The following is a 27414-nucleotide window of genomic DNA, read 5'->3' as shown; positions in this document are numbered from 1 at the left end:
CCACTGATCTCCAGGAACGAATCCCCGGGAGGTGATGCAGAGTTGCAGGTAGGTTCGAACTTTCCTCGTCGTCAATGTTGTGTCTGGGTATAATAAGATACAGACTGCAGCAGAAACGGTACAACAGGTGTTTACTCAACGTGGCTCACCATTGAACTGACTGTACAGATTACTACTCAGGGCTATATACAAGTGTGGTCACTGCCGGTACTACAGTATACATGAGCTGTAAAAAGTAGTTCCCCCCCTTAAAGGTATATACAAAACAATCTCAAGCTTCAGCTGCTCATTATCAGCATTGCTGCACTTGAGTGCGAGCTCTCAGCGACTGAGACAGCTTTGTGCCCTGGCTGCTGCAAAGGAGAGGGAGAGGGCTACTCGATTCAGCGACGTGGAATTGGATATGTTCAGCAGCTTGTCTGACAACGTCTCAGCAGAGTTATGGCCGGCAAAAAAGTTTCCCCAAGATGGCACCTTTAAATAGCTGGCACGGAGCCAAGTCCCGACTGCAACTCGACAGCTGTGCTGTCGTTGTTAGCGCCAGACGGTAAGTGAGGGGGCACGGCCGAATTTTGCATCCGGGGCGCTACGCACGGCGATGACGTTATCATCGCCGGGTGCAGCCGAATAGGGCAGTACCTACAGGAGCGGGGCGCTAATTCTTAGCGCCTCTGCAAAAACTCGGCCCAATTTAGCGCGGGGCGCTAATATCACCGCGCCCAGGCAAAAACCCATTTGTGCCCCATTAGCGCCCCATAGAGGCTAACGGCAGGTGCAAAGCAGCCGAATTTCACACCCATATTCTCACAAAACGCACAGCTTAAATATAATAGTCAATTCTCTTTTAAATTAGAGGTGTAACAGTTACAGCTACAATATTTTTGGGGAATTTCCATTCTTGATCCTATAGTTTCTGATTTAAATTGGCATGAACAATTGTTTTTTACTTTCCTTTTTATAACTTAGATCCATCCAGTTAACCTTCTGCACACACGTACCCCACCCACATTGAGAAGGTCAGATAATGCAAACTGTGGTGGTGAAATTGGTCGTCGGCGAAAGCAGCAATAGCGAAACAGCAGCTCGTTTTACACCACGCCCGATTTACTTTACCCATTGACTTCAATTTTAATAAATATTCACAGCTCCAGGTTCAAATTCCAGCCAGTTCAAGGAAAGAGATGAATGGTCGGAAAGCTCAAGCGATTTATAAACATATTATAATGGCCCAATCTTGTGGAACACCCTCAAATGCATTTGCAACTTTTTAGAGGGGCTTTTTAGAATGAACATTTTTTGTGTTTAAGATTTCCAATTGGAGCTTTCTGCAGGAGCTCATATCTTCCATGATTGGTATGATTTTCCTCACATCTACTAATCTATTGTGTGTATTCATGCCACTGATTAGAATGTTACAATATAACCATTCTAGAGGAGGGCTATGCCAGCATCAAATTACTGCAAGAGCTTTAGAGTGTTTTACTGAGAAACAACATAACATTACAATGGATTACATTGGATATACGGCTCAGAAACAGGCCATTCAACCCAACCAGTCCATGCCGGTGTTTATGCTCCACTCGAGCCTCCTCCCGTCTTTCCTCATCTAAATCTATCAGCATAACCCTCGATTCCCTTCTCCCTCATATGCTTATCTAGCCACCCCTTAAATGTATCTATACTATTCACTTCAACCACTCCCTGTGGTAGCGAGTTCCACATTCTCACCACTCTCTGGGTAAAGAAGTTTCTTCTGAATTCCCTATTTGATTTCTTGGTGACTATCTTATATTGATGGCCTCTAGTTATGCTCTTCCCCACAAGTGGAAACACTCTCTCTGTATCTACTCTATCAAAACCCTTCATAATTTTAAAGACCTCTATTAGGTCACCCTCAGCCTTCTCTTTTCAAGCGAAAAGAGACCCAGCCTGTTCATCCTTTCCTGATAGGTATAACTTCACATTTCTGGTATCATCCTTGTAAATCTTCTCTGCATCCTCTCCAGTGCCTCTATACCCTTTTTATAATATGATGACCAGAATTGTACGCTGTACTCCAAGTGTGGTCTAACCAAGGTTCAATACAAGTTTAGCATAACTTCACTACTTTTCAATTCTATCCCTCTAGAAATAAACCCTAGTGCTTGATTTACTTTTTTGAAAACCTTGTTAACCTGTGTCGCTACTTTTAGTGATTTGTGTATTTGTACTCCAAGATCCCTTTGTTCCTCTACCCCTCCTAGACTCCCACCCTCCAAGTAATATGTGACCTCCCTATTCTTCCTACCAAAATGTAATACCTCACATTTATCTGTGTTGAATTTCATTTGCCAATTATATGCACATTCTGCAAGTTTATTAATGCCTTCCTGTAATTTGTTGCAGTCTTCCTCAGTATTAACTCCCCCTCCCCCCCCAATTCGGTGTCATCTGCAAATGTAGAAATTGTGTTTTTGATTCCAAAGTCTAAATCATTAATGTAAATTGTGAACAACAGTGGTCCCAGCACTGATCCTTGTGGAACACCACTACCCACCTTCTGCCACTGTGAATAGCTACCCCTTACCACTACTCTCTGTTTTCTGTCTTGAAGCCAGCCAGCTATCCATTCTGCTACTTGTCCCCTGACTCCGTATTCTCTGACCGTATTCATTGGTCTATTATGTGGTACTTTATTGAAGGCCTTTTGAAAATCTAGATAAATTACATCTACTGCATTATCCTTGTCTATTCTGTCTGCTACCTCTTCAAAAAATTCAATGAGGTTGGTCAAGCAAGACTTTCCCTTTTGAAATCCATGCTGACTATTCATGATTATATGTTTGGCTTCTAGCTGTTCTTCTATTTTCTCCTTTAGTAGGGATTCCATTATTTTTCCTACCACCGATGTTAAGCTGACTGGTCTATAGTTCCCTGGACATGTTCTATCTCCGTTCTTAAATGTAGGTATTATGTTAGCTATCCACCAGTCCTTGGACACTACACCTTTTTCTAATGAATTATTAAATATGTGTAGCAATGCCTCTGCTATTGCTTCCCTAGATTCTTTTAAAATGCGCGGATGTAATCCGTCTGGACCAGGGTTTTTTTCCTCTTCAAGTTTGATTAGTTTATTTAATATTTCTCCTCTTTTTATTTTAAATGCAGTTATTTCATTACTAACCTCATGATCCATTGGGCTGGATTTAGCCAGCCCTGGGGAGGCGGGTTTGGAGGCGGGACTGCCAGGAAAATGGCAGAATTTGGGGGCGGGTGCCCAACCCGCCTCCATTCTATCTTGCCAGGAGGCGGGTAGCCGACCCATGCCAGGTCCCGCATCCTCGAGGCGGGAAGGGGATTAATGCCAATTAATTGCCTGTTAACAGGTAGTTAACAGGCAGTTTTTTGGCTAATCCCTATTTTGAGCCCTGAAGTGTGGGCTTCCCGACGGCTCCGAACCTCGCCAGGGTCAGCGAGACGGGCCGTCAGTCTGCGGGGGTCGGAGGGGCTGAGATGTCCGGTGTGCAGGTGAGTAATGGGTGCATGTGTGCAGAGGTAAGTGTGTGAGGTGTGTGTAAAGTGTTTTAATAAGTTTTACTTACCTTTACTTCTTCCTGCAGGCTTCCTCCCTTCAGGTCTCGGGAGTCCCTCAGCTCACCGGCACAGAAAGCAGAATGGCCGCTGAACTGTCAAAAGCTGCAGCCTTCTGCTTTCTGGTCAGGAAGGCTTTCTAATTGAGTCTTGAGTAAAGACTCAACTTAGAAGACAGCTTGTCAGTGTTTGACAGCTTCACAGAGCTGTCAAACGATGACATTTCATCTGTCAAAAGCTCTTTTGTACCTGTCACCTGTAACTGGCTTTCCCTTAATTGGCCTGCTGAGCCCGCTGGGCGGGCTTAACAAGGTCAATCAAGGGAAAATAGCGTGGGTTGGCCACAAGTCAATGGAGGCGGGACTAAAACCCGACAAGTGGGAGTCCCGCCTCCAAAAGCTCCCCATTGACAAAATCCAGCCCAATGTCACCAGTTTATGATACTCCAGCACATTTTAAACATGATGCCACATAATCCACAATTGATATCATAGAAGCTTTTAAGGGCCATGGAAATTATTGGATTTAATTCAACATACTGGAACAGCTTAAACTTTATTACAAGATTTAGATAAGTAATGGACATTGTGCAGGTTTTAGTTCTGAAATACACTGTTTTTACAGGAAAACAAAAGTGATACCATCTCTTCAAATTATATACTGCTAAATAAAGGAGTAGTTCACTTGGGGGGGGGGGGGTGGCATCCGTAGGTGAGTTTCTCCATAACTTCAGAGTACATTTGTGTCCACATATTATTCTTTAGCCACTACATTTGCCTACATAACAACAGTCACCACACCTTAAAGAAATCCATTGTATGTCAAGCAGTGAGCGATATAAGGCGCTATGTAGATGCAGGTTTTGCTTTATATCTCTTTGTTACACCAATGTTGTGCAGTAGTTCTAGGCCTACAGTAAAACACAAGAAAGGCTCATCAGTTGTCTAGGGAGCATCTATACTTTGACATTTTTCTGCACTTTGTTGCTGATTCACATTGAGTAAGGACCAAGATCACGTCCGGATTTCATTCACAATGTGGCACTGTGAGGTGACCAGACCTGCTCTTTGAAAGGCCGGAGCTGTAGTCGTACTAGCATTTTGAGCCGAGAGTCCAAAAATCTATCTCAGCCTTGAATATACTCAACGACTCCTCATCAGTTTTATTAGAAATAGTTATGCACATCCAGCTTTGATTTACCTACTTGACTGGATTAACAAAGTAGATACGGGAAAAAAATGATGAATTCTTCAGTTGTAACCTTTGGAATACCAAGTGTTGGGTTTAATAGTGGGAAGTATCTGAGGAAGGGTGTTCTTGCCATGGGAGGGAGTGCAGCGAAGATTCACCAGACTGATACCTGGGATGGCAGGAATGACGTATGAGGAGAGATTGGGTCGATTGGGCTTATACTCGCTGGAGTTTAGAAGAATGAGAGGGGATCTCATTGAAACTTATAAAATTCTAACAGGACTAGACAGACTAGACGCAGGAAGGATGTTCCCGATGGCCGGGGAGTCCAAAACCAGGGGTCACAGTCTAAGGATAAGGGGTAAGCCATTTAGGCCAGAGATGAGGAATTTCTTCACCCAGAGAGTGGTGAACCTGTGGAATTCTCTATCACAGAAGGCAGTGGAGGCCAATTCATTAAATATATTCAAGAAGGAGTTGGATATATTTCTTAAGGCTAAAGGGATCAAGGGATATGGGGAGAAAGCAGGGACAGGGTACTGAATTTGGATGATCAGCCATGATCTCATTGAATGGCTGAGCAGGCTCGAGGGGCCGAATGGCCTACTCCTGCTCCTATCTTCTAAGTTTTCTGTGAAGTATCATTTAGTTCGGTGGAGTGTGAGTTGAAGATAGGTTTGTCAGCTATAAAAGAAATGCTGGTAAGTAACCTGACGTAAGAAAACTACTAGGCACTTGGTCTGAGTATTAAACAAGGCTTTAATCAACTGTTTTTCAACGTGGAGAGCTAGTTGTGTCCTTCACTAGTTCCTGTTAAAGAAGTCCTGAGCAAGCTGGGCCCATGCCCGAGTATTTATACTCTCCCTGGACAGCGCCACCAAGTCTTTCCACATGAATGACAAGATTCATGTCATAACCTTTTGTGCAAGTAGACAGAATGTAAAACAATCACTTTAATGCAAGTTAGTTTTGGTTTCAAATTTGTAAAAGTTTGCTGTAGTCATTTCTAAATTTCAGGAAACCTTCACCAGAAAAGTGAGAACTCACTTTATGTTGATGAAAGTACAGCCTCTCACCATGACCAAATCCTACCTTCGTCACTGTGGAGAAGTGGTCATTAGAAGCTCCAAATGGGTTTCTGACGAATTGGAGACCTTGATTTAACTGGGGGTGAGGGGCTAGGGTGGGGTCAGTGGGACAAGCGTCAGGTTCACTCTGGTTTGGCGACATGAGGTCCAGGCAATTTTAACTCCCGGGGCTCCTGTAAATATACCAGGTCTGACTCCCGCCCGAACTCGACATCAATGATGATGGGCGGGAGTCGGGCGAGTGTGGCAGTAGGCCGCAGGGGTGGTCGCCGGCAGTCAGGTAAGTGGTGGAGGGGGTAGGTTATCGCTATCGGGGAAGGGAGGCCCGGGGCCCTCGGTTTCCGTTTTTTAAAGGTTTCCTTGTGGGGCCCGGAGGAACACTCCTACTCCTCTAGGCCCCACAAGGAAAAAAAAAGTTACCTACTTTTTTGGCCCTCTGCACCTTTAAGACTAATGTTCCTGGCGAGGCTGGTACCGGGCACTGAACAGAGCTAACCAGGGTTAATATATAGTTGGGGTCCGAATCACATCATTGGACACCAACTGTAGTATTTAAGAACATGAGAACATAAGAATTAGGAGTAGCAGTAGGCCCCTCACGTCTGCCCCGCCATTCAATAAGATCATGACTGATCTTCAACCTCAACTCCACTTTCCGACCCATGTCCCTTGATTCCCCTAGAGTCCAAAAATCTATCTATCTCAGCCTTGAATATACTCAATGATTCAGCAACCACTGCCCTTTGTGGAAGAGAACTCCAAAGATTCACAACCCTCTGAGTGAAGAAATTCCTTCTCATATCAGTCTTAAATGGCCGACCCCTTATCCTGAGACTATGGCCTCTAGTTCTTGACTCTCTAGCCAGGGGAAACAACCTCTCAGCATCTACCCTGTCAATCCCCCTCAGAATCTTATATGTTTCAATGTGATCACCTCTCATTCTTCTAAACTCCAGAGAGTATTGGCCCAATCTAAATAGGAGCAGGAGTAGGCTACTTGGCCCCTTGAGCCTGCTCCGCCATTCAATAAGATCATGGCTGATCTTGGGCTCAAAGCCATTTCCCTGCCCGCTCCCCATAACCCTTCACCCCCTTATCTTGCAAAAATCTATCTATCTCCACCTTAAATGTATTTAATGACCCAGCCTCCACAGCTCTCTGCGGCAGAGAATTCCACAGATTTACGACCCTCTGAGAGAAGAAATTCCTCCTCATCTCAGTTCTAAAAGGGCGACCCTTTGTTCTGAAACTATGCCCCCGAGTTCTAGATTTCCCCACGAGGGGAAACATCCTCTCTGCATCTACCTTGTCGAGCCCCCTCAGTATTTTATATGTTTCAATAAGATCACCTCTCATTCTTCTAAATTCCAATGAGTATAGGCCCAACCTATTCAACCTTTCCTCATAAGTCAAACCCCTCATCTCTGGAATTAACCTAGTGAATCGTCTCTGAACTGCCTCCAATGCAAGTATATCCTTAAATAAGGAGACCAAAACTGTAATGCCCTGCTACTACTTCCTTAATGAAGGACTCCAGCAATTTCCCAACGACAGATGTTAGGCTAACTGGTCTATAGTTTCCTGCTTTCTGTCTCCCTCCTTTCTTAAATAGGGGTGTTACATTTTCAGTTTTCCAATCTGCTGGGACCTCTCTAGAGTCTAGGGAATTTTGCTATATTGCAACCAATGCATCCACTATCCCTGCAGCCACTTCTTTTAAGAGCCTGGGATGCAGGCCATCTGGTCCAAGGGACTTGTTATCTTTTAGTCTCATTATTTTACCGAGTACTATTTCCTTAGTGATAGTGATTGTCTTTAGTTGCCCTCTCCCTGTGGCCCCTTGATTATTGGGATGTTGTTAGTGTCTTCTACCGTGAAGACAGATACAAAATATTTGTTCAGAGTCTTTGCCATTTCCCCATTCCCCATTATTAATTCCTCAGTCTCATCCTCTAAGGGACCAATGTTTACTTTAGCTACTCTCTTCCTTTTCATAAACCTGTAGAAGCTCTTACTATCTGTTTTAATATTTCTTGCCAGCTTACTCATAATTCATCTTCTCTCTCTTTATTATTTTTTTAGTCATCCTTTGCTGGTTTTTAAAGATTTCCCAATCCTCTGGTCTCCCACCAATCATGGCAACGTTGTATGTCTTCGTTTTCAATTTGATACCACCCTTTACTTCCTTAGATAGCCATGGATGGTGCTCCCTTCTCTTAAAATCTTTCTTTCTCACTGGAATATATTTTTGTTGAGAGTTATGAAATATCTCCTTAAATGTCCGCCACTGCATTTCAACTGTCTTACCCTTTAATTTATTTTTCCAGTCCACTTTAGCCAGTTCTGCCCTCATGCCATTGTAATTGCCTTTGTTTAAGATCAGGACATTGGTTTGAAATACAACTTTCTCACCCTCCAACTGAAATTGAAATTCAACGATGCTATGATTACTCTTTCCTAGAGGATCCTTTACTATGAGATCATTTATTAATTCTGTCTCATTACACAGTACCAGATCCAAGGTAGCCTGCTCCCTGGTTGGTTCCATTACATACTGTTCTAGGAAAACATCCCGGATGCACCCTATGAACTCCTCCTCAAGGCTACCATAGCCAATTTGATTTGTCCAATCAATATGGAGATTAAAATCACCCATGATTATTACTGTACCTTTTTTACAGGCCTCCATTATTTGTTGATTTATACTCTGTCCAACAGTATTGCTACTGTTCGGGGGCCTGTAGACTACGCCCACCAGAGACTTTTCCCCTTATTATTTTTTATCTCCACCCAAACCGATTCTACATCTTGATCTTCTGAGCCAATATCACTTCTCAGCACTGCACTGATCCCATCCTTTACCAGCAAAGCCACCCCACCTCCCTTTCCTTTCTGTCTATCCTTCCGAATTGTCAAATACCCTGGAATATTCAGTTCCCAGCCCAGGTCACCTTGCAACCATGTCTCTGTAATGGCGATCAGATCATACCCATTTGTATCTATTTGTGCTGTCAACTCATCTATCTTTTTACAAATGTTGCATGCATTCAGATATAGAGCTTTTAACTTTGTCTTTTTACCATTTCTCCTTGTTTTGGCCCCATTTTCTGTTGCACTCTTATTTTTAAACATTCTGGCCTAGAAATTGGGTATAGCCCCGCTTGGGCCGTTAGAATTGGCGCAGCGCAAAGTTTATAGCCAGACGCAACTTATCGCCACCTGGCGCGATATTGGGTTGCATCGCCCCTAAAGGTGATTGAGGCGCGAATTCAGGCATTACACGGGACTCCTAAGGCGCTAAACTTCCGGCGCAACCCAATATCGAAGCGGACGGGCTCAGCGCAGGTGCTCTCAATTACCGATGACCACGAGACTTCCAGGCACCGGCCAGCTCTTAAAGGGGAGGGTCAGTCAGCTTCAGCATCCACACTCTGCGCCTTGCAGGCCTCAGAATCAGTGCAGGCCCTTCTCTGGCGATAAAAACTTGGACCAGATGGAGAAGGTGAGACAGAGAGCAGAGCGCTTCATCAATGAGGCTCTGGAGCAATTGGTGGCCGTAGTGGAGCGCCGGCGAGATGTTCTCTACCCAGACAATGGCAGGAGGCCGAATCATAAGGACTACCGACGAGCTTGGAGGGATGTATGCCAGAGGGTCAACTCCAGCAGCATGGTGACCAGGAGCCCTGTCCAATGCAGAAAGAAATTCAACGACCTCACTCAGGTCGTGAGGGTGGGTGTTGTTCCTGCAAACTTCTGCATCCCTTCATTTGCACCTGACTTTATGGCTACAGGGTGGCCTGTGCCCCATTGGCCATCTGCCAGCAAGCACCCATGGCCCTTTCTGGGCACACACATGCACATTTGACTCAGGGTGTCATGTAAGGGCTCTTGCACCATGGGGGGCATGAGATGATCACTCAGGGCATCAGGTAACATAACTTCCCCTCCTTTCCCCTGCAGTCCAAGCTGGCGAGGATTGGCAAAGACCAGCTTCGCACCGGTCGAGGACCTCCACAAGTGATCACTCTCACGGATCTTGAGGAGAGAGTCCACCAGATTCTTGGAGGACGTCTGAGTGGTCCTGTAACCACTGCAGCTACCGACCCCATTGTCGACAGCGATGGAAAGGTTCTCACCTTTTACAACTGTCTCCTTCCACTTGTTCCCCCCGCCAGCATGCTTTCTCACTGTAGACCCATGTCATAGCCTTGCTGCAATCTGGCATCCCTTGCTGCCAACCTATCCTTTTGCTAAAGCCACTCTTCCACCTCCCTGCTTTCAGATGCTGCATCACCAGCTCGGGAGCCGGGCCCTCAAGCTGCCAGTGCCAGTGCCTCCGAAGGCTCAATGAGAAAATTACTGTCCAACAGAAGGTCAGCAACTCTCTCCAGCAACGATCAGGATGGCCAGCCCAAATGGCTGCAGCTTTTATACTAGTGCTGTCCCCTTTAAATAGTGCCCCCCGAGTCCGAGAAGGGCCTGGGAACGCTCCATCCAACTGTCACTAATAGCGCCAGGCGGAAAGGTTGCGGGCGCCACCGAATATCCGGTCCGGGGCGCAAAAAAGGCGTTGCACACTGAAATGACGTCATGATCTGCCTGCGCCCGCGGGCGCGCGCAAAGAGGTAGCGCCGGCGCTAAGATCATACTCAATATGGGAGGTGGCACTATATTCACTGCGCCCGCCCGAAAATTGGGTAACGCCCCAATTCTCGGGCTCTTTAGGCGCTAATCGCTGGCGCTACCAACCGAATTTCTAGGCCTCTGTCCCTTCCTGTCACACTCTGGTTATTATTTCCCCCATCTCTATCCTGCTCTATTGCTTTCTCATTTCTCATTGACTTTTTAAATTCCCGCTCACCTGGACTCTCCCCCCCCCCCCCCCCCCCCCCCACTATTTAGTTTAAAGCCCTAGTTATTCGATTTGCCAGGACTCTAGCCCCAGCATGGTTCAAGTGAAGCCTGTCCAAGCGGAACAGCTCCCTCTTATCCCAGTACTGGTGCCAGTGCCCCACAAATCAAAACCCATTTCTCCCACACCAGTCTTTGAGCTACTCGTTCATTTCTCTGATCTTATTTACCCTATGCAAAATCGCTCGTGGCTCAGGTAGTAATCCAGAGATTATTACCTTTGTGGTTCTGCTTTTTAATTTAGCCCCTAGCTGCTCATACTCTCTCAGCAGAACCTTTTTTTTGTTCCACCTATGTCATTGGTACCTACGTGGACCATGACAACTGGATCCTCCCCCTCCCACTCCAAGTTTCTCTCCAGCCCAGAGGAGATGTCCTTAACCCTGGCACCGGGCAGGCAACACAGCCTTCGGGACTCATGCTCTCGGCTGCAGAGAACAGTATCTATCCCCCGAACTAGACTGTCCCCTATCACTACAACATTTCTTTTTACTCCCCCCGCCACCGCCCCCCCCCCCCCCCGCCCCGGCCACTTGAATGGCTCCCTGTACCACGGTACTGTGGTCAGATTGCTCATCCTCCCTGCCCTCGTCCACACGGGGAGCAAGAATCTCGTACCTGTTGGACAAGGCCAAGGGCTGAGGCTCCTCCATCACTACCTCCTGGATCCCAATACCTGCCTCGCTTGTAGTCACACCCTCCTGTCCCTGACCATGGGCCAAATTGGAAGTAATTAATCTAGTGGGTGTGACTGCCTCCTGGAACTTAGTGTCCAGGTAACGCTCCCCCTCCCTAATGTATCGCAGTGTCTGAAGCTCGGACTCCAGCTCATCAACCCATCCAAAGATGTAACCCATCCATTCCTTACAGTCATTGCATCACACTCATTCAACCTTCTCTTCTTTCTCTCCTTACAGGAAAAGAGAGCCCACAATAAGAGGGAGAGGGATAGAACCGGAGGTGGAACGCCACCATTGGCGACCCTAACATCAGCAGAGGAGGCTGCCTTGGAAGTTTCTGGAGTCGCTGAGCAGCTGGAGGTGGGAGATGGAGAGAGGGGGACATCTCAGCAACCTGGTGACAGAATTACATCTCATACAGCTACATGACATACATCAGTCAGTCATAGGGGGACTGATGTCAGCAGCCACCGAATGGTCATAATGTGCATAATGGTATGTGTACCCATTCTTCATATGGCATATCTAACTCATCTCTTTACTCTCCCACAGGTCCATCAGCTAATGCCCCACTCACAGAAGCACAAGGTCTCTATGGTGAATAGATGGTAGAGGCGCATGGACCTCCTCTCTAGGAGGGATGTCAATGTAGAAGTGGGTCCTCATGGCCCCACTGATGTGCAGCAAGGTGCTCTCCAGTTCCTTGCTAGCAGGGAAGTGCGGGTGGCCCATGAGAAGGATGATGGTGAGAGGGGACATGGAAGTGGGGGCTCCTCTCAAAGTGCTCACACTTCTCCCTCGTTGCCACCCCCTCAGTCAGACCCCCAGATGCCTCCTCAGATCGCGATGGCCGATTCTGCCCCTGCACAGTTGCAGGAGGAGCAGACTTTAGCGGGACCATCAGAGGCTCCAAAACCCAGAGGACGTCTGTCAAAAGCATCTAAACAGTCGCAGCAGGGAAGTGACCAGGCAGCCTCTACCTTGCTGAGGCCACGGGGTAGCAGCTTGTAGAAGCACGTGTAAGAGAAAGATGACACACAAATAGTTTCACAAGGGCAGCCACTTGGGTGTTTTGTTAAATGATTCTGTAAAGTTCCCATTACTGTAATGTCACACATAAAAATCTTTATTTTCACCACTTTCCGGTCAGGGACAAATTTGTGTGCACCTTTGGAAGTGGCTGAGTGAGTTGGAGTGAATGGTGAGACATAATGTTACCTCCAGCAATGGTGGTCAGTGTAAAAGGAATGGCTTGGTCATTGTAGGAATGCTTTATGGTGTTGCTGTGGAGTGGTGCCAACCTGGCACAGCATGTGGCAGCCATATTGGTGTACAGCGTAAAGTTAAATAAATCTGGCCATGATGAGCCCATCCCTGGCCTCCCGGGCAGCAATGTGCTCGGGTACTGGTGGGACCTGGCTCGCAGTTTTTCCTGCTCCTGCTCCTCCTCCTCTGAAGAGGCTGTGCGTTCAGTGCCTTGCTCCTTGTGCAGCACTAATCCTCGCTGCTGTGCTATGTTGTGCAGGGCACAGCACACCATGACAATTCTGGAGAACCTGGCTGGTGTGTACTGAAGGGCTCCTCCAGATCTGTCAAGGCATCTGAAGTGCATTTTCAGATGTCTGTTCTATGACACATCTAGTGGAAATGTGCCTTTCATTACATCTCTCCCAGGCCTCAGTACTCGACCTCCTCAAGGGTGTCATGAGTCACATCTTCAATGGATAGCCCTTATCTCCAAGCAGCCAGCCGGAAAGTTTGTTTGGAGGAGTGAAGAGCTGAGGGAGGGTGGACTGGTGCAGGACGAAAGAGTCATGGCAGCTGCCAGGGAATTGGCACACACATGCAGGATGCTCTTCCTATAGTTGCAGATGAGCTGCACATTGAGGGAGTGGAAGCCTTTGCAGTTGACAAACGCTCCTAGGTGATGATGTGGTGCCCTAATTGCCACGCGTGCAGTCGATGATGCCCTGCACCCGTGGGAGGCCAGTCAGAGTGGCAAAGCCAAGCGCCCGCTCAGTAACACTGGCTTCATCAGTGACAAAGTTGATATAATTGGCTGACTTGTCAAACAGGGCATCCGTGACATGTGTGATGCATCTGTGGGTGGCCGATTGCGAGATGCCACAAATGTCTGCTGCAGATCCCTGGAAAGTGCCTGAGTCGAAGAAGTTGAGGGCACTGGTGACTTTGACAACCACTGGTAAGGAGTGTCCACCCGGTCCTCTGGGCTGCAGGTCTTGCTCCAGCAATGTGCAAATGTCTGCGACGACCTGAGGCGATAGCCTGAGCTTCCTTTGGCACTGCTGCTCAGTCATGTTGAGGAAGCTCATCCTCTGCCTGTATACGCTGTGTTGGGGGTATCGCCTCTGGCACGGTGCAGCCCTGCGCTGATGCCCTCTGTCCTGTGGAGCATCAGATGGTTGAGGAGAAGGTTGGTGGTGTTGTTGTTGGTGCTGCTGGTGTGCCTGCTGCTACTGGTGTTGGGACTCATCATGGTCCGATTCGGAGGACCAAGGTGAGACAGTATATATGGCACCTATGCTGATGGAATAGATGGCAGGTGACGTTGATATGACAGAAGCAATCTGTCAATGGTGTGATAGGTTCTAACAATGAGTTGAGACTGGATGGTGACTTTGCTGGAAGCACTTGCCACCTGTAGAAAGCTAAATCTGTGCTGGGAATGCAGTCAGCAACAGCTTCTGCCTAAGGAAAGTGATCAGCTGTGAGGTGGGAGTTTTTATTGTACTTTCCATACTGTGGTTGACAGACGTGGTTCCCGAGCTGCGTGATTCCCGTGGTCATCCAGGGAAATTTGAAAAGTAAGGTTAAAAAGACTCGCTAATGATCTGACAAGTACCTAATAATGATTAAAATTAGCTCACCAGCCATGCCGTTCGGGTCGCTGCCCTACCGGCAAACACACCCAAGGGAAAGGCGCGTGGGAGCGGGATGACAGTGGGTGCCCGACCCACTGCAAGATTTTTCAAATTTCCCACCCAACCCAGAGCTTCCTGGATGACGAAAGAGATAGAGAGTAAGTTGAAGCAGAAAAAGGGGGCATATGACAGATGTCAGGTTGAGAATACAAGTGAGAACCAGGCTGAATGTAGAAAGTTTAGAGGTAAAGTGAAAAAGGAAATAAGAGGGGCAAAGAGAGAGTATGAGAATAGATTGGCAGTTAAAATAAAAGGGAATCCAAAAGTCTTCCATAGGCATATAAATAATCAACGGATAGCAAGAGGAGGGGTGGGGCCGATAAGGACCAAAATGGAAACCTACACATGGAGGCAGAGGGCATGGCTGAGGTACTAAATGAGTACTTTGCATCTGTCTTCACCAAGGAAGAAGATGCTGCCAAAGTCATAGTGAAAGAGGAGGTAGTTGAGATACTGGATGGAATAAAAATTGATTAAGAGGAGGTACTAGAAAGGCTGGCTGTAATTAAAGTAGACAAGTCACCAGGACCGGATAGGATGCATCCTAGGATGCAGAGGGATGTAAAAATGGAAATTGCGGACGTACTGGCCATAATCTTCCAATCCTCCTTAGATACAGGGGTGGTGCCAGAGGACTGGAGAATTGCAAATGTTACACCCTTGTTCAAAAAAGGGTGTAAGGATAAACCCAACAACTACAGGCCAGTCAGTTTAACCTCAGTGGTGGGGAAGCTTTTAGAAATGATAATCCGGGACAAAACTAACAGTCACTTGGACAAGTGTGGATTAATTAAGGAAAGCCAGCACGGATGTGTTAAAGGCAAATCGTGTTTAACTAACTTGATTGAGTCTTTTAATGAGGTAACAGAGAGGGTTGATGAAGGCAATGGGGTTGACATGGTATACATGGACTTCCAAAAGGCATTTGATAAAGTGCCACATAATAGGCTTACCAGCAAAGTTAAAGCCCATGGAATAAAAGGGACAGTGGCAGCATGGATACGAAATTGACTAAGTGACAGGAAGTAGAGAGTAGTGGTGAATGGTTGTTTTTCGGACTGGATGAAGGTATACAGTGGTGTTCCCCAGGGGTCGGTACTAGGATCACTGCTTTTCTTGATATATATTAATGCCTTGGGGGGGAATTTTGCCAGCCCTGGGGAGGTAGGTTTGGAGGCGGGACTGCTGGGAAAATGGCAGAATCTGGGAGCAGTTACCCATCTAGCCCTCAACCCGCCTCCGTGCCATCTTCCTGGGAGGCGGGTAGCCGTCCCGCGCTGGGAGCCGCCTCCCTGAGGCGGGAAGGGGATTACAGCCACTTAACTGCCTGTTAACAGGTAATTAATAGGTAGTTAAGAGGATTATCCCCATTTTACCCTGCCAGGGTCACCGAGGCGAGCAGTGGGTCTGCGGGGGTCGGAGAGGTCCAAAAGTGCGCTGTGAAGGTGAGTGATGGGTGCAAGTGTGGACAGGTAAGTGTGTGAGGTGAGTGTAAAGTGATAGAAAATGTTTACTTATCTTTGTTTCTTCCTGCAGGCTTCAAGAGTTGGGTATGCGGAGAGTCTCGCATCTCACCGGCAGAGATGAGATGGCTGCTGCATTCTCCGATGTAGCATCCATCTGATTTCCGCTCACAAGAGAGTTGATGAGTCTTGAATACAAGGATTCATCAAACAACAGAGAATGTCAGTGTTTGACAGCTTCACAGAGCTGTCAAATGATGACAATTCATCTGTCAAAATTTTTGACAGATGAAAAGTCATACGCTGACATTCTCTGTAACCGGCTTTCCCTTAATTGGCCTGCTAAGCCCGCTGGGTGGGCTTAACAAGGTCAATCAAGGGAAAATAGCGTGGGTTGGCCAGAAGTCGATGGAGGCGGGACTGAAACCCGACAAGCAGCAGCCCCGCCTCCAAAAGCTCCCCATTAGCAAAATCCAACCCTTGGACTTGGGTGTACAGGGCACAATTTCAAAATTTGCAGATGACAAAAACGTGGAAGTATAGTGAACAGTGAGAAGGATAGTGATAGACTTCAAGAGGACATAGACAGGCTGGTGGAATGGGCGGACATGTGGCAGATGAAATTTAACGCAGAAAAGTGCAAAGTGATACATTTTGGCAGGAAGAGCGAGAAGAGGCAATATAAACTAAAGGGTACAATTCTACAGGGGGTGCATGAACAGAGAGACCTGGGGGTATATGTGCACAAATCGTTGAAGGTGGCAGAGCAGGTTGAGAAAGCGGTTAAAAAAGCATGCAGGATCCTGGGCTTCATAAATAGAGGCATAGAGTACAAAAGCAAGGAAGTTATGATGAATCTTTATAAAACACTGATTCGGCCTCAACTGGAGTATTGTGTCCAATTCTGGGCACCACACTTTAGGAGGGATGTGAAGGCCTTCGAGGGGGTGGAGAAAAGATTTACAAGAATGGTTCCAGGGAAGAGAAACTTCAGTTATGTGGATAAACTGGAGAAGCTGGGGTTGTTCTCCTTAGAGCAGAGAAGATTGAGAGGAGATTTGATAGAGGTGTTCAAAATCATAAGGGGTCTAGACAGAGTAGATAGTAAGAAACTGTTCCCATTGGCAGAAGGGTCGAGAACCAGAGGACACAGATTTAAGGAGATTGGCAGAAGAACCAAAAGCGACATGAAGTCAAAGCTTTTTTACGCAGCGAGTGGTTAGGATCTGGAGTGCACTGCCTGAAGGGTGGTGGAGGCAGATTCAATTGTGGCTTTCAAAAGGGAATTGGATAAGTACCTGAAAGAAAAACATTTTCAGGGCTACGGAGATGCAGGAAGGATGTTCCCAATGGCCGGGGAGTCCAGAACCAGGGGTCACAGTCTAAGGATAAAGGGTATGCCATTTAGAACAGAAATGAGGAGGAATTTCTTCACCCAGAGAGTGGTGAACCTGTGGAATTCTCTACCACAGAAGGCAGTAGAGGCCAATTCATTAAATATATTCAAGAAGGAGTTGGATATATTTCTTAAGGCTAAAGGGATCAAGGGGTATGGGGAGAAAGCAGGGACCGGGTACTGAATTTGGATGATCAGCCATGATCACATTGAATGGCAGAGCAGGATCGAGGGGCCGAATGGCCTACTCCTGCTCCTATCTTCTATGTTTCTATGAAAGGGCGGGGGAGTGGGACTAGCTGAAGTGCTCTTGCAGAGAGCCGGCACAGGCTCGACGGGCCGAATGCCTCCTTCTATGCTGTAAGATTCTATGATGGTAAGTAGATGAGCCATAGGAACCAGACACACTCAGCTTCAATCCCTATTTGAGGTGATCTCAGCTGGGACAATGGTAAGGGTGCTCCTGTTGGCCACGGGGTTAGGGAGGGGGAAAGAAAAGAAAATTAGCCAGGCTTTTTGCTTCTGATAATCAAACAACGCCAGCTGAAAATGCGCACATGGACATTGGATCAAGACAGGATCAGACCTGGTGGTGATGTCCTCACGCAGGAATAGCCTGCCCATATTCATCGTCAAGGCTCACATTTAAATAACGGGCGATAGCAAAATACTGCGGATGCTGGAAATCCAAAATAACAACAGAATTGGAGCCATCTTTTGTCTCTTTACCTGTCCTACTACTATCTCGTCTTGAATATCTCTTAATGTCTCTTCACCTCCCAGACCTTCCCTTTTGTTCTTTCATCCCCTCCCCCATTTCCCAGCCCCCAAACTGGCCTTTTTAATCTGTTTAATTTCCTGCCTTTTTTTTCTCAGTTCTGAAGAAGGGTTTCGACCTGAAACGTTGACTCTGCTTCTCTCTCTACAGATGTTGCCTGGCCTGCTGAGTTTTTCCAGCGTTTTCTGTTGTTATTTTAAATAACGGGCACTTGGGCAAGGTGCCAAAGGACAATAAGCAGGGCACCCCATAATACTGAATCCCAGCAAGGAACCAACATCTTGATGAGAGCAGGGAAGAAAGATGGCAGAGAAAATTAAGAAAAAAATGATCCTGTGTTTTGTCTCTTAATAATTGGATATTTCCCAACTTTTTAAACCTTCCACTCATTGAGGTCAGGGATACTCTGGTTGGCTCTTTTATTTGTCTATCCAATACACAATGGCCATCCATTACACCCATTAAACAAGCATAATACACTTTCCACTGGAGTAATCAGTGTTAATTCTATGCTGCCCTCAGGCGTATATATTACTATATAAAGATCCTCCTTTTAGAGCACCAGTCCACAGTACAAAGACATGACCACCTTTGATTTTCTATATCTTCATATCAATGAATGTAGTTTTACACCTGCTAATCTGCAAGATACGGAGTAATATAACTCAGAAAACAGGGGAGATATGCATCCAGGAAATGCAGTGATGCCACTAGGATACAGAATGGAGACTGTGGGGATGAAATTGGTCTTTGGCGGTAGCTCAAAATGGGAGATAGCAAATCGGCAGCCCGTCTTACACCTCGCTCGATTTTCTTTTCCACAACGGAAGAGAAAAATAAGACAGAGTATAAAGCGGGCTGCCGATGCACAATCTCCAGTTTTGCGCTCCCACGGAAGACCAATTTCAAGCCTGATAAGCCTACATGAACGTCCAAAACAGAGCAGGAAGTGGTTAAAAGAGCTCTGCAGGAGGTCCATGATATAAGGATGATCTCAAATTCAGAACCAAACCATATTCAGATACATTCAGGTAAACCGTAATTTCTCAGATTTTGTTTCAGAGCCCTTCACGCTCAAGCTTTGTGCAAAAACAGGAATAATCCCATGATTACTGGTTCACACATTAGCCCTTCACAGTTTCTTTTAAATTCTGGTCATCCAAAAATTGAATCAACACAGCTCTGCTCCTCACTTCCAACAAAGACTCTAAATTTATTAGTATGTACTGGAGAGTTCAAGAGCATCCGGCACTAACTTTCTCTGGGAATGATGTTGTGTTGAGCCATATTTATCCAACAATCTGCTGGGTGGCACACATTCCAATTTTTTAAAATTTGTCCATGGGATCTGGGCATCGCTGGCAAGACCAGCATTTATTGCCCATCCCTAATTGCCTTTGAGAAGGTGGTGGTGGTGAACCGCCTTCTTGAACTGCTGCAGTCCGTGTGGTGAAGGTACTCCCACAGTGCTGTTAGGGAGGGAGTTCCAGGATTTTGACCCAGCGACAATGAAGGAATGGTGATATACTTCCAAGTCAGGATGGTGTGTGACTTGGCGGGGAACTTGGAGGTGGCGGTGTTCCCATACGCCTGCTGCCCTTGTCCTTCTAGGTGGTAGAGGTCGTGGATTTGGGAGGTGCTGCAGTGCATCGTGTAGATGGTACACACTGCAGCCACGATACACCGGTGGTGGAGGGAGTGAATGTTTAAGGTGGTGGATGGGGGGCCAATCAAGCGGGCTGCTTTGTCCTGGATGGTGTCGAGCTTCTTGTGTTGTTAGAGCTGCACTCATCCAGGCAAGTGGAGAGTATTCCATCATACTCCTGACTTGTGCCTTGTAGATGGTGGAAAGGCTTTGGGGAGTCAGGAGGTGAGACACTCGCTGCAGAATACCCAGCCTCTGGCCTGCTCTTGTTGACACAGTATTTGTGTGGCTGGTCCAGTTAAATTTCTGGTCAATGGTGACCCCCAGGATGTTGATGGTGGGGGATTCCGGTGATGGTAATGCCGTTGAATGTCAAGGAGCGGTGGTTAGACTCTCTCTTGTTGGAGAGCCACTATAGAAAGGATCAAAACCATCCAATTGGACCACCTGCTGAAACTACGCAAATAAAACATACTAAGATTCTCCCACTATGTCATAAACACTTTTATTGACCACCATCAATGCGATTTCTGAGCGGATTCTCCTGATTGGCCGCTGTAACTTCAGAGGAAGATTGGCAGAAACCCTGCTTACACGGTTTCTCCGCAGTTAATCCCAGGTTTCCTTCGATCTTCCACTGAAGTTATGGCTGCTGACCGGGAGAACCTCCAAGGAAATTCTCAGCGCATATTTTTAAAAACATACTAAAGGTATGTAGGGAAAGAAAGACATAACTGTATCAATCTTTTTCTTTCAAATCCAATACTGAACTTCTGAAGTTGAAATGGAATCTTAGTTTGAGATTTCTAGATCATCGATGTTTGGGAGAATCAATACAGATAAATGGTTCCACCATATAACTTCGAACAGAATGCACAAATGACAGGACCCTTCTTAAGAATCACTTGATAAATAATCTCTACACAGGCTGTCTTTGACACAAGGGTCACTGTCCAGAAGCATCCATTATTCAGATTTCAATCCAGAACCTTTTGCAGATTGAATAACCAATGAGCACAAAAAGCAGAATGCAACTGATGCCTTTCTGCTAGTGTTGACTTGTGCCAAGTATCACACCTCATATAGCTGGAAGAACAGGGTGAAGTAAGATATTAAAAAATTGGGTATAACAGGGCAAGACAACCAGGATTCAATTGCAACACCAATGTACAAGGCGGAGGTAATGGGTTAATTCATACTCTGAGTTGAACAATAGAGGTTTGTATATTGCATTTACCCAGCTAAGTTTTAAACATGATTAAGTGACTTCAAATGCTGAGAGATTAAACTGCAGAACAACTCATGGGAAGATTGAGGAGGATGTGTGTTTGGTCAAGCGGGGCGACACATATGCACCTAAGAATTCGTTTATTGTAAATCACAACAGGGTTCCATTCTTCAAAATATAGTGGGGCTAATTAGAATGTGTTTGCTTTGCAGAGATGACCCGAAGTGAGACCGAAAGTCTGTGCTTTGCCCGCCTTAACAAGGACCGGTATCTTAAGAAAACACTTAACAAGCAAAACCATCTGACTACGGGCAAATGGATGGTTGTAAAGTAATTAAGATGAGGCCCATGGTCACAAGAGGTGACGGGACCAACTGATAACGAAATGTGGGGATTGGGGGCGGCAAGAAGATGAACTGTCACGGTTTTATAATTACAATTTAGCTATAACTCTATATGCTGATAAGCTTATCCCCGCCCCTAGGGCAGGGCCTTAATTTTTGTATAACTGTGTGGACTTTGAGAGGCTCGTTGGAGTTGGGACTCTTGTAGGGACATGAGGAGCTCTCCCCAGGCCTGAATAAACCATTTTGACTTCAATTATTGGGTCTGTCTTTTTTTCAACAAGCCAGTGACGTTGACCTTGTATATCACTTGGTCCGCACTTTGGGGGCTTACATCACAGGGTTAGTAGTAGAACATTGTTACATAGAAATTGAAAGTAAGGAAGTTAGAATGCAGCATCCAGTAGGAGATATGCACACAAACGAAAGAAGAGGCAGCATGACCCAGTATTCAAAAATCGATAATTGGTGTAGTTAATCCGATTGCTCTTCATGGTTTAGAATCAGAGAAACCTACAGCACAAAAGGCGGCCATTCGGCCTGTCGCCCCTGTGCTGGCTCTTTGAAAAAGCAGCTGTGCTTAGTCCCACTGCCCCGCTTTTGTCCGTAGCCCTCATCCACAAGGGCCTGTCCAACTCCCTTTTAAAATTATTGATGGAATCAGCTTCCGCTGCCTTCTCAGGTTGAGCGTTCCAGATCCCGACAACTCTCGGAGAGAAAAAAATTCTCCTCATCTCCTCTCTAGATCTTTTGCTAACGATTTTAAATCGATGACCTCCTGCTTCATTTAATGGTCAATAATAACTCTTCAACCCTTCCCTGGGCAAAAGACAGATTGGGACAACACATTTTTTCACTCAAAATTTGAAAAGAAGCCTCCTGCCTCCATTTTGCAGCCTATGATTTCCATTTCCTTAAATAAAAGTATTTGCATTTTTTCCAACTAATCACAGCACAGTTGGCTGCAGCAGTGACTGCACGGCAATCACTCATTTTTCAACTGATTCCTTTCTGTTAACGTTGAATTGTGCCAAGTATCACACCTCATAGAGCTGGAAGAACAGTTAGTTTATTTATAATGCTTTTTCTTTTATAGCAGCATAATGACATCACTGAGAAACTCAACAAAAAGTACTAAAATAAAATCCTTCTGCCCGTCTTTTTTACACATGGGGAGGGCGGGGAAATATGAGTGCTGTGTCAAGTCCAGAAACATGAACCAGTATTGGAGTTTATTAGTTGCATTAATCGTCACGAACTTTAAAAAGTTCTTGCTTTCGGTGGTAAATGACTTTCTTTCATTCCTGATCAACAGCTGAAGATAAAGAGACAAATTAGTTTTCAAAAAACAATTTATGTAGAAATTTAGAATGAGAAACATAAATATTATTTTGCATGGCTTTATTACACAGACACACATTATCAGGTGGGTGGTAATGAGATTCTATTGTAACTGCCTAGTCACAATAACTGGAAGTGAGACAGTGATTTGGATCTGACAAGTCCCTTTGAAGTGAAGCTAAAATACAGTGACTGTTTTACAGCGAGGGCACGCATTGTTCCGCTTCACTGAAATAATGATTGTTTTACATTACTGGTGATGAAAAGTAGCTTGAATTCCAATCTCAGTTTGGAAGCGACGTAAATATTGGAGGAGTTTGGTGCAAATGTTTGACCTACAATAAAGCGCTCAGCCACAGTCCGGCATCACCACTTGGGCTAGATTTCCACCCATTCACAATCAACAGGCTGAACATGTACCGTGTGTTCTGCGATTTTTAAATCACAGCCGCTCACCTGCTTAATGAAATATGGCTGAAAAATATCCAGAACATTGTGGGGCCCTTGACCTGTGACCTCCAGCAGACTTGCTGTTCCAGGCGTCTCTGGGCCTCCATTCATGGACTGTATCCCAGCTTCCAAACAGCAGGCAAAAGGATTTTGCTAAAATACAACTATTTAACAGAACTATTGATTCTATGGGTATTTTTTTTCTCTCTCTCCCTATAATTAACCTGCACTTGGCAAATGCCCACAGAGGCACAATCAAGATTAGGAGCTCACTGTGTGAGGAACTGCAGGCCTAGATCCACATCCCACCACTACAGCAATCTTGAGAGCAACGCTTGAGCAAGACATTGACTTGGACTGTGGCCCTCAATGAAACGTGTGTGAGGAGCGCTGCTCTAAAGTATTGAGTAGTGATGATTCAGTAAAAGCAGCATTGTTGCCAAGTATGTGACCTTGTTTCTAAAATGAAATGCTATTAGATGACTCTGTCAAATCCAATTCATGTCTAACAAAATGACCTGTCAGTGGCTGAAGGGAGAATGTGTGTGTGTGTGTGTGTGTGTGTGTGTGTGTATTATTTACAACTTCTCGTCATTCCCGCGCCTGCTGGGGTCAGCAAGACCCATTGTCACTTGTGCTTTCACTTTCGGGAATGCTCTGCAGAGTTCCCCGTGTTCTGAGTAGGTCTGGAGATGTTGAGCCGTTCTTACTGATACCACAGGACTGTGCTGCGTAGTGGATCTGTCTCAGGTTATCCAATGCCTCGTTCTTTGCATGCTTCAGGAGATCTGCTTGACCCTGAAAGAGACAAATGCACAGGGGTTACTCACACCGAGATTCTTTACGCTATTCTGTTAATATTACTCCCAATTGCCTCAGCAGAGTCAACACACCAGGCATTTTTAACGCTTAGTGTTGTTGGAGAATGGAAAATCCTGAATGTAAATGCAACAGTCCAGCTGCTACATTCAAGAAAGGTGGTGGACTAGAGTTACAAGATCATAAGAACCATCAAGGATGTGGAAAGGCCAATTAGCCAAATCAATCCTTCTTCCGCTAATACCCTATCTCTCCCAGCCTAGAGCCCAGCTTCATTTTGAACACCCCAATTTTCTTTGTCACCACTCTTACCTAGCAGGTAAATATTTATCATCCTTTGAGTACAGCAATGCAAGTCCACCATAATCTTTTCTATTACAAAAATAAAATACTGCAGATGCTGGAAATCTGAAATAAAAACAGAAAATGCTGGAAATACTCAGCAGGTCAGGCAGCATCTGTGAAGAGAGAAACAGAGTTAACATAACCTCAGCCCCTATTACATTTTTACTTATATATATTTTTTCCACCCCTTTGTTTTGGGTTTTACCTTACCCCCCCCCTTTCCTTTTTTTTCTCTCTCCCACATGGCAGCTGTCTCTCGTCCTGCCAGTACACTTCACACCTAATCCGAGCCGTCTTTTGTCTCCACTGTCCTATTACCATCTCGTCTGGTTTTGAATACCTCTTAATGTCTCTTTACTTCTTTTGTTCTATCGCAGCCTTGCCTTCGATCTATTTCATTTCCTTTCCAGTTTTGAAAAAGGGTTTTGACCCGAAACGTTGACTATAATTTCTCTCCACGGATGTTGCCTGGCCTGCTGAGTTTTTCCAGCATTTTCTGTTGTTATTTCGGATTTCCAGCATCTGCAGTATTTTGCTATCGTAACAGACCTTAACGTTTCGGGTCAATGACCTTTCGTCTGACAGATGCTGCCTGACCTGCTGAGTTTCTCCAGCATTTTCTGTTTTTATAATCTTTTCTATAACTGGCAATTTGGAGGGATTACAGAATATGGTCTTCAAGCAGAAGTAATACCTGTCCATGTATCCCTGGTGTTAGCACCGAGACTGGGGATTACAGATACGATCATGAGGGGAAAGTTGATCGAGTGGATGTGAGAAGTTCCTGGTATTGAATTTGGCCATGATTAATAAGCTAGTGAAGCAGTAAACAACTCATAACTTGAATTCTTAATTGATGAAATAGGCTCGTACCAAGCACAAAAAGAAAGCTGCCTCAGGTGAGGCCTTCAAACGGAAAATGTACAGATGCCAGATTCAGCAGAATAGTATGGGCTTAACATCAAGACTGGAAAGGAGGTGGAAGTAGGCTGTAGGGTCTCAAAGTGTAACTAATGAACGGGAAGAGCTGGATGGACTCAAAGGCCTTTTCATTCATACGAGTGTCTCTTCTTGCATAGAAATCAATGGCTGTATCCTACATGCACTTCCTCCAACATCACTAAATGGAAATCAACTCCTGTGTAACTCATTCTTTCCTAGCAGCTCAAAACTTGAAGTTTTATCTTCTTCAGTCTTTCTTTCCTAGTACAAATCTGCAGGCTTTAAGAACCCCAAGCTTAGTGTGACTTAATCAGTATTTCTGATTTATCTCGTGTTTTCTTCACCTTCTTTTCAATTTTGCTGACGTCCCAGGCTATGGGCCTGTGGCTCTTCACCTCAGCTCCTCAATTAAAACAAGAATTGGAAAAACACTGTTTTCTGGCAGGGAGCGCAAGCAATTCTAGTGCAGCGCTTAAAGTGACTGCAGCTTGCCTGCTCGCTGACACAATATACTGTAAAGCAAGTAATCTCAACAACATGGTTTAACTGCACTGACCTGCAAACCATGAATGGGTCACAGCATCATTCAGGGAGTCACAGACTTCAATGCATTAACCCAATTTATTTTCAGGAGGGTTTATTTTCAGTTTTTCTTTTAAAAAAAATTACGCCCCTACAAAATGCCTTTGGATGTTACATAGAATTTACAGCACAGAAACAGGCCATTCGGCCCAACTGGTCTATGCCGGTGTTTATGCTCCACACGAACCTCCGCCCCCCCTACTTCATCTAACCCTATCAGTATATCCGTCTATTCCTTTCTCCCTCGTGTACTTATCTAGTTTCCCCTTTAATGGTATCTATGCTATTTGCCTCAACTACTCTATGTGGTGGCAAGATCTACATTCCAACCACACTGTGGATAAAGAAGTTTTTTCCTGAATTCTTTATTGGATTTATTAGTGACGATCTCTTTTGTATGGACCCTAGTTTTGGACTCCCCCACAAGTGGAAACATCTTCTCCACGTCTACCCTAACACCCCTCAGCCTTCTCTTTTCGAGGGCGCTATATAAATGCGAGTTGTACGCAGCGTAAATTAAGTGCTCCCCGAATCAACAGGGAGACCAGTCGCTTCAGCGGCATCATTGATATTTCGGAGTTTTATTGGGGTTAACCCAAATTCTGGAATCTACCTTTTGGGAGGTAATTATCACATTTAAATTAAGCCTAACCTTAAAATCAGAAGGCTAGCTCACTCTCAAAGGCTTACGCATAAATAATAGCCAGTTGGGCAAGGTAACCCCACAAAGGGTTAATACCTTAGTAGGGAAAGAGGAGAGAAAAAGAGAGAAAGCTGGAGAGGAAAATATACACTGTCAGCAAGTGAAGTACTTGCCTGGGCATCGTATTAAAGTAACCTTCGAGATACAAGGGCGCCAAAAAGAGAAACCGCACAAAAAGTGTGTCTTGTTAAAACTGACTGAAGGGCAGCAGGACAGAAGCAAGAGGCAAGCAGGGCTGGTGACCAGCATGTTACTTCATTGCCACAGATTGAACTGTGCTCCATTTATTGCAGCAGTAACTCTGCATTTAATAACTCAGTACTGTTCTGTTTATTCCGATCAGTGTATGTTTGCAATGTTTTAGAAACCAGAACATTGTCGCCTGCTTTATTTTAAGCATTGTGGCTTCCTCTTGCTGCTGTAAACAGCCCCACCTTCATTTTAAAAGTACAAACTCAGGAGTGCCAATGTAGGAATGGTCTAATTCCTATCAAGAGACTGAGGTCGTCTCAGGTGATCAATCAAAAGAAGTTTAATGTAAAACTAACTGAGTTTAACAGACAAATGCAAAAGAACTACGGATACAGGTCTTTACAGTTCGAGGGCTCCACGAGCACTGCCAGGGCGGTCCCATGGACGGCGTCATGATGTTTTTGCCGCCGTTGGAGGATCACGTGATTAACGGCATGACGTCATCGCGTTTGCCCGTGCTCTTAAAGGGACCGCGTTCTGTACATGCAAACAGTATATACAAAGATACAGGTTCAGGCTGTAGCTAACAGATTGTTAAAGGGAATTATGTACAGTTGTTCAGAGTCCCTTAGTGGCTCTGCCACACCAATGTATTTTTCACTGGCCTACTTTTTGGTCGAGATGAGACACTTACAACATGCCAGCAAATCTCAACCTTGAAAGTCTCGTGCCTGATGTGTGCTGCTAGAGCAGGGGACTAATTTCACACCTGCCCTTGGCATAAACTCGCTCTGCATCCGTTCC

General features: G+C 45.5%; 1 protein-coding gene and 1 long non-coding RNA gene across 3 annotated transcripts in view; one reads left to right on the top strand and one right to left on the bottom strand.

The window, feature by feature from the left end:
- Positions 1–21492, top strand: part of LOC147101210 (uncharacterized) — a 52276-nt gene extending 30784 nt beyond the window's left edge. The window contains exon 2 of the long non-coding RNA XR_015073459.1: positions 21105–21492. This is a non-coding gene — a long non-coding RNA (uncharacterized LOC147101210). The remainder of the gene's footprint in view (positions 1–21104) is intronic.
- Positions 21493–22285: 793 nt separating this feature from the next.
- The window catches only part of LOC147101209 (inactive phospholipase C-like protein 2), a 221781-nt gene continuing 216652 nt past the window's right edge, over positions 22286–27414 (bottom strand). For both annotated transcript variants that reach the window (XM_085966460.1, XM_085966462.1), the window contains one exon: positions 22286–23825. In XM_085966460.1, coding sequence (XP_085822586.1) covers positions 23640–23825 — 186 coding nt within the window. In that variant the 3' untranslated portion in view covers positions 22286–23639. The remainder of the gene's footprint in view (positions 23826–27414) is intronic.

Source organism: Somniosus microcephalus, chromosome 24 (assembly GCF_052327205.1).
Source record: "Somniosus microcephalus isolate GS21.2 chromosome 24, FLI_Smic_1.0, whole genome shotgun sequence".
Classification (NCBI taxonomy): Eukaryota; Metazoa; Chordata; class Chondrichthyes; order Squaliformes; family Somniosidae; genus Somniosus; species Somniosus microcephalus.
The sequence above is the reverse complement of the archived record's forward strand: the minus strand, read 5'-3'. Positions and strand labels throughout refer to the sequence as shown.